The 16,299-nt window shown below is 34.9% G+C and overlaps 2 protein-coding genes across 6 annotated transcripts in view; one reads left to right on the plus strand and one right to left on the minus strand.

Moving 5' to 3' along the window:
* The window catches only part of UBAC2 (UBA domain containing 2), a 153,281-nt gene that overhangs the window by 62,641 nt on the left and 74,341 nt on the right, over positions 1 to 16,299 (minus strand). The window lies entirely within an intron of this gene.
* LOC118609380 (G-protein coupled receptor 183) lies at positions 857 to 14,992 on the plus strand. 4 transcript variants are annotated; one of them, XM_036228832.1, is made up of 3 exons: positions 857 to 999; positions 8,362 to 8,522; positions 11,822 to 14,992. In XM_036228832.1, the coding sequence occupies exon 3, from the start codon at positions 11,860 to 11,862 to the stop codon at positions 12,931 to 12,933; it is 1,074 nt and encodes a 357-aa protein (XP_036084725.1). In that variant the 5' UTR covers positions 857 to 999; positions 8,362 to 8,522; positions 11,822 to 11,859; the 3' UTR covers positions 12,934 to 14,992. The 4 variants fall into 4 exon arrangements, with proteins under 4 accessions (XP_036084725.1, XP_036084723.1, XP_036084726.1 ...); XM_036228830.1 differs by having other exon boundaries at positions 11,841 to 14,992; XM_036228833.1 differs by lacking the exon at positions 8,362 to 8,522.

The raw sequence follows: 16,299 nt of genomic DNA on the forward strand, positions 1-16,299 counted from the left end.
CAATCATTTCTCATAAGACCGGGGATTCAGACCCCTCACCACCCTAGGCATGCTCTAAGTCCCCTAACCCCTTTGTAAAATGCAGCGCCCAAGAGCTGACTGGGAATAGCCGGATCAATCCAGGATAAGAGTAAATATTACCTCTCTTGTTTTGAGCGCTGTTTCTTTTAATTTAGTTTACAAATAAACTCCATTTTGATAGCCATATTTCACCCCTGGTTTAAATAATCAACTAAATACATAAGGTAAACAGCGTAGGGCTCCTTCATTGTGTGTATAAGAGGCTGAATTTTAGCTGCAGTGAGCGCTCCCCAAGTCTTCCCTTGTCATTCATGTGTCTATGCAGTCAGTGATTCCAGTCAGTCAGCCTCCTGCCTAGAAACATCAAATAATCCCTGTATACGTGCAAAAGAGCATCTTTCTCCCACTCACCACAGAAACTTGTTTCTTTCTCATAAGTTGTTGAGCAAACTACCCTTTATACCAAGTTTCTAGGTAAAACTATCTAGATAAAACTATCAAAGTTAACAACTTTTCCCTTAAAACATTTAAAAACTTATACTTCACACAGAACATGGATATAAAATCATCAGTAACCATGATTCATTTATTTTTTTTTCTGGTTAAAGTTTATTGCCTCGGTCTCTTTCACAGACTTTTTTTTTTATACTTAAATCTTTATAGAAAAATTTATAAAGTTCCATAAATATCAGAAATTCATAAATTCCAAGGGGTTTTTGGATAACTATTAAAAAAAAAATCACTAACTGAAAAATTTCACTTCCCATTAAAAAAAATGTGCATACGCATATATATATATATATATATATATAAGGCTAACTGATCATTACTATGCTCAGTCACAAGGTGGCAGAAAAAAAGTCACCACCATAAAAGGATGTATGTATAATCTCTCTTAGAACATGCCTAGCTTAACTTACTTCAGTTTGGGCAAATACTGACTGCTACTACACAGGGGCCTCACCAAGTCACCGAGAGGTAAGTACCAGATATTTTGTTTTATAGAGAAGTCTTTTGAGTTAAGAAAAACTTTGAAAGCTAAATTGAGGTATAAGGTAAGAAAGGATCTATTTAATAACAAGCTATAAATATTTCTAACAAAAATTATCTTATTAATTTAGTTTAGATTCTCTAGTGACTGGCAGTTCTAATCAACTAGGTTAAAGCAGTGATCATGCCAGAAATATCTTTGCCAGAAAAAAAGCTTACTTTGTGTTCTCTATGTGAACTCACAATTACAAAAATAGTATTAATAAATAATGCTAATATTTCAGGATACTTTAATATGAAGGGAAAGGAACGGTTATTTTAAGATGAGGTATTTCTACACTTACATGTATTGAATATATAACAAGTTATTCAGCACAATTTAAAAACACCTGTTACATTTTACAATTTGACCACTATCTATGTATATAAAAGTCTTTTCCATACTTCTATTACTTCTATACTTTTGCACTTTATTTTTCAGGACAGAATCCCAGTATTCCTGGGGGAAAGGGTAGAATTTGTTTTAAAGCTTTAAGTATAAATTGACGTTTTTTGGTTTACGGAAACATTTTACCAATTTACTCTCCCATCAGTGACAATCTGGGCTTCACTGTTTCTCAGTTAACCTGAGTATTTTAACTCTAAATATAAACTATTAATTTGATAATTGAAAAAAGAATATCTCTGTTGTTTGCTTTATATTTATTTGATGACCAGTAAGGAAAAACATGTCTCCATATTTTTCTAGAACTTCTATGTGCCTAAAAAAAAAAAAGATTGCATAATAATGAATTAAATGCAGTGTTTTGCCAATATTTATGTCCAGGTTGGGAATGGAGGTAACATAAATTTTTGATAAAATATAAGCTGTGAGGAAGGAAACTTCCTCGAAAGGAGGGTGTGGTTTTTTAGTTTTTTGGTGGCTGTCTCTCTAAGTACAATATAGTATAGTATTTAAGAGCCTGAGCTCTGGAGTCAGGCTCAAACCTGGGCTCCATTATTTACAAACTGTGCAGCCTTGGGAAGTTACCTAACATCTCTGGCATCAGTTGCTTCATTTGTAAAATGGGAAGCAATAATGCTGCCAAGTCCTTATAACACTGGCTTCTCCATACTAAATGTTAGGAAACTGTCTGCTATCATTATTTACCCCTCCCTCTGTCCATGAAATTGCCAGAGAATGAATCCAACGGGCAATTTTCAGATCTTTACAGATTGTTTTACATAAAGACTGACTCTATGGATGGTTATACATCTAACTGTTCTTGCTGTCTGGACTCTGCATTTGCTAATATTATCTTGGTACGTTTTCTCTCTGGGGGTTAATTGTACTTTTTGGACACAACACTGCAGAGAGCACTCCGCTCCACAAATCATCCTCACTCATATGCTCACCTATCAAGTGATGGTAATGCCATTTATAACTTAACTTTTGACTGGCTTCCGAGAGCTTACCAGTAATAATGCGACTGATCATTCAATGGAATAAATAACTGACTCAAGTCATCATATGACTTTCACTCATTTATGTATTCCATAGGCATTCAGTAGATACCTGTTGTAGGACAATTCTGAAACACTCTATAGGATAAAATGTTGTATAAGACAAAGTCATCATCTATAAGAAACTTATATTTAAAAAAAGAGCTTACCACCCAGTAAAGGAGTTTACAAGTGATACTTTTCTCCCTGCTATGGTTAAGGGCCTGCTGGAGTTGTTAAAAACCCTAGAATATGATACGTGCTGAGAATGTGTAGACTCTGCCAGCCTGTACAGTTTCTCAACTTCCCAAGAAATGTGTAAAATATAGGACTTCAATGTAAGATGAAAGAATGTATGTGAAAATCCCGTTAAAACTGCAGAGGTAACAAAGATCCTTATGGTGTCTTGAAAGCCCAAAGAGAAGAATAAAAATGTTTTGTTAGATATCTGTAAACACCTAAAAAGTACAAAAAAACAAATAGCATAAAAGCTACCCTAGGCATTCACCATCTTTTTTCAACAGGAATTTCAGCCCAAATTGTTTTATAGAAATATTGTTAAAAATAGTAAAACCTAAAATCGTTAATGAAAACTTTACTTATTTAAAAATATGCTACAAATTAATAAATTCCTTTGTTTAAATCAACATATTTCTCTCCTTTCCTCCCTTTCCCCATTTCTTCAGCCCTCTTCTTCTCTCTTATTCAGACAGGTGTTGAGTTGGTATGTGTTAAAATTTTGAGATGTCTTCCCATTTTACTTGTTTTCTACCAATAACATCAGATCATGTTGGAAATAGGAGCTAGGAAGAAAACGTAATGCACCGAATATGATTATTGGAGCCAAACTGCCTGGATTGAATCCTGACACTTAACAGCTATGTCTTCAGGCAGGTCACGGAAGTGCACTGTGCCTCAGTTTCACCACTGGAATTGGCTTTGTGAAAGTTTTGTGAGGATTCATGTGAATCTATATAAAGTGTCCAGGGCATGTGCCTGGAACGCAGCTGGTTTCTATTATAATAATACCAGTTACTATTATTAATCAAGAGCTTCCTGTAGTCTAATAAAGAACCCTTGATTGAAGATCAAGAAAGCTGGCATTTTGCTATTCTTTATGGGTATTTATTGAGCATCAATCATGGCTCAGCTGGAGATACACAAAATTAACAATGCAGTCCCCACTCACAGAACTTTATAGGCTAGTGGGAAACAGAAAAAAACCAGCGACAACAGACAACAATGCAGATGCTATTCCCGAGCACAGTACCCTAGCAAGGGCACCCCGTACTGCCTTTCTGCAGCGGCTGGTGAGTGAGCAGGAGAGGGTACAACCAGGGAAGCTTTCAGGAGCAGCTGATTTGAACTGAGTCTGGAAGTAGAGCTAAGAACACAGGTGAGGGAAGAGGAGGCATCAAGAGGGAAGGAAGAGTGTCAAAAAGGCACAGAGCTGTGAGAAAATATAAGACATCAAAAGACTGCAAGCAAAGAACAGCATAAGGAATATGGCTGATAAACTGTAATAACTAAGTACAGCGCCAGACAGGTACTAGACTAACTGGGCGGATCACTTCATAAATTATTTAATGTCTAACTACTGGGCTGTACATCTGCAACTAATATAATATTGGATATCAACTCTAACTGGAAAAAGAAAGACTGCAAGTAATTTAGTATGGCTGGAGCCAGGACATAAGAGGGAAGATGGCCAGAGAGCCAACTGAGGAGGGAAGCGGGGCCAGCTATGAGGGAAAGTGTGTGTCACAATAGAGAGCTTTCAGTATGCCTGGCATTCACTGGGCATCATTTGAAGGGCATGGCAAGAACTGCTACAGTGGCTCCAGACATACGAGAGGGTGTCCTGAAGGCAGGCAGAGAGGGCGGGAGTAGTACACAAACAGGCAGACGGCAGACAAACGCGTGGTGCAGAAGAGATAAAGAGGCTGAAGGCGCGGGAAGTGCTGACTGACTGGAGACAGTGAGTTTGGGAGGACGTGGAGTCCTTCCTGGCTGGCTTCATGATCCCCAACTTGGCACCTGTACTGAGGGAGGACTGAGAACAAATTACCTCCTTCTGTTGATCCATAAAATAAAGATATTTAATGTTTCGGACTAATTTCTATGAGATAACACAGACAAAAACCAGAACTTGAAACTCTCAGGAACTTTAAGGGGAAAAGGTCCACATTATTTCTAGAAACATTTTGGACTCAGAGGATAAAGATTATATAGACTCAGACCTTCATTATACAGAGTCTTTTTATATTATGCAGTTAGTTATCCTGCATATAGGTCAAATCATGCCACATGGAAATGCAATATTTGTCCTCCTTACACTGAAATGAGTATGATAGTGGGATCCTTTATTCTTACAGTTCCTCAACATTATGTTATATAACAAGTTCTCAGTGTTACCACCTCCTCTGTCTCATCTTTGACAACTTTCATAGCATCCTAGTTAGTATCAAAACTGCCAAAAGTCACAAAAAAATAATCAATGAAAGGTGAAGGTAAAATAGCTGGAAAATGTAAAACCCCAAATGTGCAAGTGAGTGTTTAACCAAATAATTCAAATGTCAGGCACCTTTCACTTTCCCATCAATTCTAATATACATGTTTACATAAGTTGGAGTTGGTCTTCATCAAGTGTCCACTGAGTTCAGGACATTAGAGGCACAAAGAAGAAACTTCAGACTGGCAAACACTATTTTGAAAAAGTTCTCCATGCACTGTCCTGTAAATGACCCTCTGCAGACTTTATGAGAAGCAGTAAGAATGAGATTGTCATGGGGTGACAGCAGGGTCACATTTCCACAAGCCAGAGAAAGTGAGCTCCTTAGGAGGCAGGGAAGCGAGGTCCCCTCAAACGGACTGACCACAAACAACTCAACTCTGAATATAAACACTCTGGGGTGAGTGAGGTTCCATTATGACAAAGTGTAGGTAGCTGCCAGTATGTCACCTTTCTGGACAATATTGCCTATATCCTTCAAAAAAATGAATCTTAGACACTGATTTAGCTATCAATTTAGGACTCAAAGCTGGTTAGAAAAAAAGTCACCTAAGAATGTAGAAATATTTATTTTACTAAGTTAACTGGGGTGTGAAATAGTCAAGTAGCTATGCTAGGGAATGGACAATCTGACTTTGCCAATGACATCAGTGACAGTGCTGGTCATAGCCCATCTCCTGTGCCTGGAGTTTCTTTCCCACAATCAGAAAAATATTTCCCAGCCACCTATTTTCCAGGCAAATGGCGCACATAATCACTCGGGTGATAGAGTTGGTTAGTCAACTAAAAAGATGAAAAAAAAAAAAAACTGGTTTAGTGCTAGACCCCAGCATGTGTGACACTGGACCAAATGCCAATGTCCCTATTTGTTCAAGAACAAGAAGGTTTTTCCAAACAATTGACAAATACTTATAAAATGAGGTAAATTGGAAAAAGAAGCAATGATTTCTTTCTTCCATGAAGTATGTTTGTCCTCAGCCTGCTGTCCTGATACATCTGTGCTGGTCTAGTTTCTCAGTAGACTAAATCCTTGTTATTCCAATGAACCCCAAGCCATTGTCTGTACCCTCCTTTTCCAGTGATTTTATTTTTCCTCACTCCAAAAAATTTCCCTCAATCTTATCTTTTCCTAAGAAAACAACCAAAGTATAGTGTATCAACAGAAATGAGGGAAAGAATCAGATCAAAGAAAACTCATTTAACAACAGACAAAACATAATCTGTATATATATGTCCACATTTCTGTGGCTCTTCTGGTTGTTTTTGAAAGTGTGCTTGAACTTCCTCTTTGGTGCATGCCACTGCGGGCACTTTGAGTCAGATCATCTTGATGTGTAAACATGGACTTGAGTAGACTTCATCTTATAGAGAAGTCACCTCCTGTTAATTATCATTTCAGCATGACTTGACCCATTCAATTCATTGCTAAGGCCTGAATTTAAACAAAATCACTAGAATTTTAGCCACTTTTCATCTAAGGTGTTGATGATTATTAAGAGAATAAATAGTAGGAGTAAAGGTGACTTTTCAGGACTCTTAAAGTAAAAACTAAAAAGTGGTATTCTAGCACGTACTAAATCTTTAAATATAGTCAAGGTTTGTTTTGTTTCTGCCACAAATAAAAGCTAAGAAAGTAATTTCCAAGCAAATAAATTGGGACTGCAGAGGATTTATATGTATATCCTGTGAAAAATCACAAAGGGCTCCAAGTGGGTATCCAAGGAACATATTTCCAGAGTACAAATTACATTAGGGCTTAGACAATTTCCTTCAATACTAATAATTGAGTTGGGGGGGGGGTGGGCTTTTAGTTTTTTCCTTTCTGTGGCTAGAAAGAATTTGTCAGTTCATGTCAACATGTCCGGTTATGCAAAAATGAGATGATAGTATCTTAAGAAATGTTAGCTATTGTGCTAGCAATGAAATCAATTCTAGAGAAAAACTTACAAAGGCTCATTTCCAAAAAGATAAGTAAAAATACTTTGAAGGATATTTTACTGTGGAATAACTTGCTGTTTTACATGTTAGGATAACAGTAAAGTTGAAAGGATCAGTTCTGTATTAACAGAGATAAAACTGAGTCTCCTTTGCTTGTTAACAAAAACGGCAAGAGAAGTGGCGCAGATGGTTGTCAGGGTGGCTACCAGGTAGTTCATTTTCAGTATGAAATGGGGTTCCTCTGGCCCAGCTACTATCCGCGCCTTCAGGGAAAAGCTTGCAGTTCTCATTCGTGGCCTTCAGGGTGTGGGAGCATTAAGGATAGCTTAGGGACCATGCATGTCTTTTCACTAGAAAGCATTATGAGGAAATTGTAATTCTTATACATCCAAGTATGCTAAGGAAAAAAGATTTAAACACCTTTTTGTGCTTTTCTGTATGCAATAAAATGACAACCCATAGTACTTTCAAGTGTAACTCGGTATATCTATCTTGAATGACATGTCAGAGGCTGTTGGCTAAGATTTATGAAAATGTGAAATACTTAAAGTATATTAAAAAGTAAATAAGTTAGAGAAAGGAAGTTAGTTATGATAAAAAAAAAAAAGGAATTTGCAACCCCAAAGTTGATAAAGGAACACTAAAACATAGAGCAATCAGAATGCTGCTACGTGTGAGAAGGAACACAGCAGAGAACATTGAAATAACACCTCATTCAGATAACAGCACGTCCCCAACATCATACATTCATCCTCCAGTTTTAGGCCCTTGAATATTAGATGGTATCATTTCTGTATTTCCAGGACCTAGCATATGGAAGCATTAAAAATAACTTGCAGAATAAAAGAATAGAGTAAGTCAAGGTTCAGGAAAGTAATCCTGAATCCTAAAATGATTAAAGGAAGGTATAAAACAGCTCTCAGAGAAGATGATAATAAATTGGGACTGATATAAGAATGCGATAACAAGTCAAATACATGAAAGGATTTTTCTTTTAATTTGGAAAAATAAAATTGACTAACATCATAGTATTAATAATACAGATATATGCAAGAACTAAATATACTAGAGCTGTTGATTAATGAGCTCAACCTTCAAGAGGTTACTAAATATCCAAATTAACATATTTCAAAGCATCCTTGAATCTTCTTTACCTAAGATTATTTTTGAACCATGCCATTTACATGCCCAAATTGTACAACTGTCTTTCGCTGACTGACTCATGACAAGGGGGGGGGCGCACTGAGAGGCCCCTCAGTAGTCTTCTCCTCAGGGTTCTACGACACCACAACCACGGGTCTGGCTTCCCACTCAGGGAGGCACTTCTCCTGGAAGTGGGAACCCTGCTGTCCCTCTAAAAAAGATTCTCCTGCTCTGGAGAAGCTGATTCATGTTGTGTCTGGGCTGTTTATTTACAGATAAAGATGGCCCGAGAGCTTAGACTACGTTGAAACCACAAACCTAGCTTCTCCTGCCAAGGACTGGAAAGGGTAGGAGACTTGAAGCCAGGTCATCAGAGAAAAGAATCCAGAGTAACCTTTAGCCTCTCTGACACTCAGTTTCCTCACATGGAAAATAGGTAGGTGATAGCAATACTTAGCTTGCAGTGTTGTTATGAGGGTTCTTTGTGATTTGACTTAACGGTAAATACCTAGTTAAACTTAATGTATAAATCTGAATAAAGAGCACTTACGGGCTAGCTTTGAAAAGTATATCAGATGACAAGGTTTTTGCAAAAAAGAACTGAATTAAATTTTTTTCCCTCAGATTAAAAAAAAATTACCTATTTACTTATTTCACAGTCTATTCATATTCAATGTTAAAAATTTAGACTATATAAATAAATATAACTTAAAAATTACTTGTAAAAAATTATGTTTTGGCATATATATCCATGCAGGCGTATGTGTGTATATGGTTGCTTTTCCTCCCCCAACATTAACATTATTCTCTGTCAAGAAATAGGCATCTACATTGCTATTTTCAGTGGCTGCATAATATTTCATTATATGGCTATACCATAAAATATTTAACTAATCCCCTAATGATGGACATTTGATTTGACTGCAGATTTTCACCTTTATAATTAACACTGTGTTAAACATGCTTTAACTTCAAATGTTCTGAAACCCCTGCCATTTCTGGCTCTACTGGATTACCAGACTCTACAGTGTATTTTCCTCCATTATGTATTTTAAAGGCATTTACTATGATCTTGCTTTGAAATATTCCTCAAAATAAAATATATGAGAAGTTTTCAGAAAAAATTTTTTCACAGAAAGTAGAAAAATAAAAGTTCTCGAGTCTTGTTCCCAAGCTGCAACCTTTGTGTCTACTCTCAGTTCTTGAAAAATTACTTCTTACATGAAGCCTATTCCAACTAAAGTTTTTTTCTACATTTATTCCATAATTGCCATTACCATGATTTTCTTTTTAAGAATCACTCTACTTTTTCTGCAGAAAGTCCATATTTACTGTTTTTTTGTTTATTTTCTATTTCATTAAGTTTTGCAATTAGTTTTATTTGCATCTACCATCTTTGGGCAAACTTGGTTTTTTCTAGCTTTGTGAACTAGAAAACTTATCTATTTGCAATCTTTTAAAAAAATAAATGTATTCAAGGCTTTTCATCCATCTTTGATTAACTCTCTAAATGCATCCCACAGTTTTGGCATGTAGTATTTTTGTCATTTAGTTCTAAGTGCTTCAAATTTGCATTGTGATTCTTTAGCCCTGAGTTTCTTAAAAATATATATTTTTAGATTCCAAGTTTATCCTTTATCCTTTTATTGCTGATTTCTAATTTAGTTGCACTGTAGTCATAGGGAATGTGAGTTGCTAGGTAATAATTTTCTGAAAGTTCTGAGATATTTCTGATGACATTGTACCTGGTCGAATTTGCAGATAATGCTCATATGCATTCAACACAAATTCTCTTAGCTTTTAAGTCATGTTGGTAAATCTAAGTCTTGAATCTCTTTTTTATCTGGCATGGCATAGTCTAATAAAAATGTGTTAAAATTTCCCATTATGGTTGTGGATTTCCCGATGTCTCCTTTAAGTTCTGTCAAATTTTGCTGTTACGTGCACAATTTATGATTATTTTTATGTTCTCTGTAAACCACTCTTAACTTTTGTAGTGACTCTATCCCTATTAATAGTGAATGTGCTTTAAATTCTATTTTTTTCTGATGTTAATGTTGCCACTCTAGCTCCACATTGGTTATTTTTTACCCACATCTCTATTTTCAACCTTTCTGAATCACTTTGCATTATATCTAAGCAAGATAAAGCTGGATTAAAAAAAAAAAAAAAACCAAATTGATAGTTTCTGTCTTTCAATAGGTAAGTTCAATCCATTTAAATTTGTTGTGACACATATCTAACCTCTTATTTTATTTTCTATTTATCATCCTTATTCTACCCTTTATTCTCCATGGTCTCCTTTCCTGTCTTCTCTTGATTAATAAGAGGTTCTTTTTCTATTTTTTGTTCCCTTTTACTTTAGGTTTTATTTCGATATTTTAACAATGAACCTATCAACACTGTATGTAACGCACACCTATAACATTACTGTAATCCTCTGATTACCCTCATTGTCTGTTAATATCACTGTCTTAAGATTGTTAAAACTAAGTTAGCAGAGATATAATTTATGTGATACAGCAGTCAGAGAAGCAGATTTGTAGTTGGTGCTTTGATATGCTAGGGATAGAGTCCTTTTCCTTTAACGTATGGTATCATCATCATTAGATACATTAACAATTTCCCTTAACTTGGTTGACTTTGAGATGAAACTTGTGCACAGAGATAGTCCTATCATAAAAATAATTTTCACAGAATTAACTACTCTGCTCTTCCTTAGTTTTATCAAAGTTCAGTCTTATCTATGGAGTTTTACTGTAGGAGTTCTCTACTTTCCAATTTAAGACCTGAAATTTCATCCTAACATTATTTATAACAAGAATTGGAAAAAATTAAAATGTTCATCAAGGGCATTATGATCTAGCTAAGCAAATTATAACTGTAAACCTCTCAAATATCTATATAAGACCTATACATATGACATATATATTACCTGACCCATGAGCATATTAAGTAAATGAACCAGAACTCAAAATACCACATATGTTTACTACTATGTACAAATGAAAGAATTTATACTGCATGCAAAATGGGGTATCTGTGGAATAACAAATATAATTTAAAATTAATTTAAGAATTTCCCCGTGAAGCAGCTTAAGCTATTTCTTTCTCTTTTCTTTTTCTCCTTTTTTTGTCGTTTTTCCTGTGGTTGTCGTGGTCATCTTCATCATCATCTTTTTAAAACAAAAAACAAAAAAAAAAAAACCAACTTTCAGTTCCTAACAAGGTCTTGGCTTGTTTCTCATACTTTTTAGGTTAACACAAATCAGATCACTGTGGTAATTTCATATTTCACTACATAAATGTGTGACTAATTTCATTTCCTGGTAGTGATATGCATTTTGGAAAAAAAAAAAGTCCAACCGAAATTCAATTTAACAGCAAAGTTTTACGCCTGTCTGAAATGTGGGGTGCTTTACGTGATTTTATTTTAACCAGACAATGATTCAAAAAACAGAAGGGGAAATTTCTGCCTAAAAAGTTAGTGCATTCCCTCTTGTCACAAAAATACATTTGTCCTATTTAGATGGTTCTAGTTCATCTGCCCGAGTTTTGCCAAAATCATCAAATTGTGAAAGCAAAAGCATGTATTTTATTCTGCTCTTCCTAACTCGTACTATATATGTAACTATATTATATAGCATAATTTTTAAAAATTATATAAATCTTAAAAATTTTAAATTAGATCTATAAGAGGCAGTTTATATTGCTTTCAGTTTAAATGAAATGCAGCCTTCTTGTCTTTTTCTAGAGACCCTGAACGCTGGCTGATGGATATAAAAATGGACAATTTTACTGCAGCTCCTCAGGAAAGTGACTGTGATCTCTATGCACACCACAACACAGCCAGGATACTAATGCCTCTGCATTACAGCATTGTCTTCATAATTGGGCTTGTGGGAAACTTGTTAGCCTTGGTTGTCATTGTTCAAAACAGAAAGAAAATCAACTCTACTACCCTATATTCAACAAATCTGGTGATTTCTGATATACTGTTTACCACTGCTTTGCCTACACGGATAGCCTACTATGCATTGGGCTTCGACTGGAGAATAGGCGAGGCCTTGTGTAGGATAACTGCTCTCGTGTTTTACATCAATACGTATGCAGGTGTGAATTTCATGACCTGCCTCAGCATTGACCGGTTCTTTGCTGTGGTGCACCCTCTGCGATACAACAAGATGAAAAGAATTGAATATGCGAAAGGCGTTTGCATATTTGTCTGGATTCTAGTATTTGCTCAAACACTCCCACTGCTCATAAAATCTATGTCAAAGCAAGAGGATGAAAGGATTACTTGCATGGAATATCCAAACTTCGAAGAAACAAAATATCTTCCTTTGATTCTGCTTGGTGCATGTTTCATTGGATATGTGCTTCCGCTCACAATTATTCTCATCTGCTATTCTCAAATCTGTTGCAAACTCTTTAAAACCGCCAAACGAAACCCACTGACTGAGAAGTCTGGTATAAATAAAAAGGCTCTTAACACAATTATTTTAATAATTGTTGTGTTTATTCTCTGTTTCACACCTTACCATGTAGCAATTATTCAACACATGATTAAGAAGCTTCGTTTTCCTGATATCCTGGAATGTGACCAAAGACATTCATTCCAGATTTCTCTGCACTTTACAGTATGTCTGATGAATTTTAATTGCTGCATGGACCCTTTTATATATTTCTTTGCATGTAAAGGATACAAGAGAAAGATTATGAAGATGTTGAAACGTCAAGTCAGTGTATCAATTTCCAGTGCTGTGAAGTCAGCCCCTGAAGAAAACTCACGTGAAATGACAGAAACTCAAACAATGATACATTCCAAGTCTTTAAATGGAAAGTGAAAAGGAATTAAATCTTGGATTTATAGTAAACTATGTGACAAACTTTGTGGGACTTTTCTTATAAAGCAAAATGATTATTCGACTTCCAATTAGAATTCTTTTAAATTCCTTTCACTGGGTACTATTTTCTATTCCAACTTGGAAGTAAACTGATAAATATGTATTCTTTACACTCAAGAGAACATAAATCAAAGTTTTAATTTGTAAATGAAATGCTATACCAAAAGGAAGTCTATTTTAATAACTCACTATAAAATAAGTGCTGTGTTAATGAAAAATCTAATCATTAATATTTCCAGCCAATAATTTGGCACAAGTAAAAACTGTTAAGATTGTATGCTGCCAGTGTAAAAGTGTTAATATTGTAATATATATTTTTTTGATATTTCCTCAATCTATGTTTTTTTCAATCTTAGAATTTATTTCCTCAATACGCCAGCTTTTCGTTTTGAGTCGTAAAATTTTGTTTCAAAGAACACTTTTGGAATAAAGAGCCATATTCTACAGAATTATGAGTCTCTCCCTCAATGCTCACTGTCAACTATCAGCAGAAGTTACAAGGAGACTATAATTTGCAGTAGATAAATTTGGAAAGCAACGTTATAGTAAATGATGATGATGAGAGAGGCAATGAAAGCATTGAGCTTTCCCCGCAAACAGCCAGCACAGTATCTGAGGGACATTGCTCAGGAATATGAAGATGGCTTTATGTGGAGATACTCACTGGAAAGAGGATAACTTGCTAAATTCTTGAGAATAAAAATATGCAAATATGCTTGGTTTTTCTTGGGTCTCTAGGGGATCATTTCTTTTTTATTTATACATGGTTAGTACCCTGTATCTTTCAATGGCTTGAGTTACCAGAAAGGGTAAGGAAAGATGAGTGGCAAGATGTATAGTTGCTGCTTGCCTAAAAAAGATAGTGAGTAAAATGCAAAATTACAAACTTAGTTTCTGGGATTCTTTACAACAGTATATACTTGCTCAAATGAATATCTTAGTATGAGTAGCATGACCTTTACGAGTATAGTCACACTGTCTGCCAGCACAAATTTGTTTTACTCAATCCTAAAATACCCCAATATAGTATCTATATTAGCAATGATACCAATTTTGATAATGGGACATAAATAAAATGCTGTATCATGGGTCATACTTTAAATTTTTATTAGGCTTTATATCCTGAAAATTTTTTTCTTTCTTACTCATTTTCAGCTTTTTTCCTGTAAGAAAATAAATCTTAATGATTGATTCAACACCATTTACTGAGTACTTTCAGATTTGTATTACATTAATTTCACAAAGAGCTGCTTGACCTTAAAGCCACTGACAAAAATAGGCACTGGTCTTTGACACACCTTACGGAGACAGGTAAGATCACATGGATGGAAGTCAGAATCTTAGGGCCTTTTCTTCACTCCATCTATAAACCTTCCCAAGTGAAGGCAAAGAAAGGACAAAACACTAAATTTTATGCATGGTGGCACTTATGTAGTCATTTGAGTTGGATCCCAAAAGAAAAAGCACTGTGTAAACTACTAAAAGGAAAACCAGAAACGAAGTTTCCTTAACTTCATAGCATCTTTATGGTACACTAGTTCTAAGATCACATTTGAGCATAGACTATTATATGTATGAGCCAACATGCTGCTTCAAGCAGACGACAGCATCCTCTCTGTGCTGATGGAGTTGATTCTTAAGATCCTTCAAACAAGAAAGTAAGTATCTATGTCACTTGACAAAGGAATAACATATTCTTTTATCTGTTTAGTTTTCCATTTCCTCCCTCCACTATACCACGAATCTATATAAATGATTTTATCCAATCATCAGTAGCCATATTGCCAAAATGGTAAACTTTAAACCTATCTCCAACTAAACTGGAAAAAAAAAAGTATTCTAGTCAAACTCAGCTATTTGCACTCCTTTAAGAAGGCCCTTACTGCCTATTTCATTCATGAAGACATTCGTACTTGGCCTTGGGGCAAACTCCTATTATCTTGATTTATTAGTTGGCTTCACATTGCTTTCCCATGCATTTATTTCACAAGTAGGTTAACTTAGAGAACAGGGAAAATGCTGTATTATTTTTGTAATCTGTTATAGAACAAAGGAGGTGGCCGGATATACAATATTTTGTTTGAAAACCACAATCCTACAAATATTTTCTACATGAATCAGGTGAAGTGTTATTAACAATTTTAAATAACAGTGAACTACAAAAACTCATCTAGGAAAGCTGATAGTTATATGGCAGCTAACCATATTTATCTGTTCCATATTTCTAAAAGGATCATTTGGCTAATTTATTTCTAAAAGGATCATTTGGTTAATTTAAAAAAACCCTCAAAGTATTTAGTTTGAATCAGTATAAATACGCTGACTCTTCAGTATAGCAAAGACTAGTAAAGATAGTATAAAATAGCAAATATTGAAAATATTTAACATTAATCCAATTTAATATACATATTAAAATAATGTATATTTAAATAATATAAAAATAGTAAAAATGTTAGATGCTAGAAATGACATCAAGTATATGAAAAAAGCTCAATAATTTACAAAACAGTCCACACATTATGTAAAGTCTTCCTTTCTACTATCCTATGAAACAGAATGAACAGAAGTATCATCCACACTTTATAAATAAACCTAAGTTTAGAAAAGGTACCTGTTAACTTAGTGACCACATGAGGAATGTAACTCTAATTCCATATCCTAGCCATAAAGTATACAGAACTTAATCACAGAGAACAAAAAGTATTAGATTGCCAGTAGGCAATCTATCCTTAAAAAAAGACAAATAACCAACAGTATATAGATTATGAGCTCAGCTAGGCTGTGAGTTCTGTGAGGATGAGGATGTTGTCTGTTATATACAAAGCATCTGGTACAGACCTTGGCACACAGAAGGTTCTTAAATATCCATCTAATTGAACATCACCTGTTCTGCATTATTAATAACAAAATTCTAAAGTTCTACTGAAATTTCTATGAAGTTCTTAATTTCTCAATGAAGTGAAAAGAAACACCCTAAATGCCTAATTACAAATGCTAGAGCATATGTATAACTGAAGATAGTTACCCTCTGAGACCATGCAATTTAAACAAATCATATTAAAAGATAGAGCTAATTACCCAACATGCCGATTTAAATGTAGATACAAAAACATGTTCTGCTTGGAAATAATTTTATATTTCAAGAGGCAAAGGTAGGAACACTTACCAATAAGTAAAAAGTATCAGGCAATTTTAAAAGGGGAAGCTCTGATCTTAAATTAGCCCTTACAATGATCTATTTTGGTCAGCTTTTAGCCCATTGTAATCTGTTATTCTTTGCAAAGCTACAAAATTTGCTTCTTGACT

This window comes from Rousettus aegyptiacus, unplaced genomic scaffold (genome assembly GCF_014176215.1).
Source record: "Rousettus aegyptiacus isolate mRouAeg1 unplaced genomic scaffold, mRouAeg1.p scaffold_m13_p_11, whole genome shotgun sequence".
Classification (NCBI taxonomy): domain Eukaryota; kingdom Metazoa; phylum Chordata; class Mammalia; order Chiroptera; family Pteropodidae; genus Rousettus; species Rousettus aegyptiacus.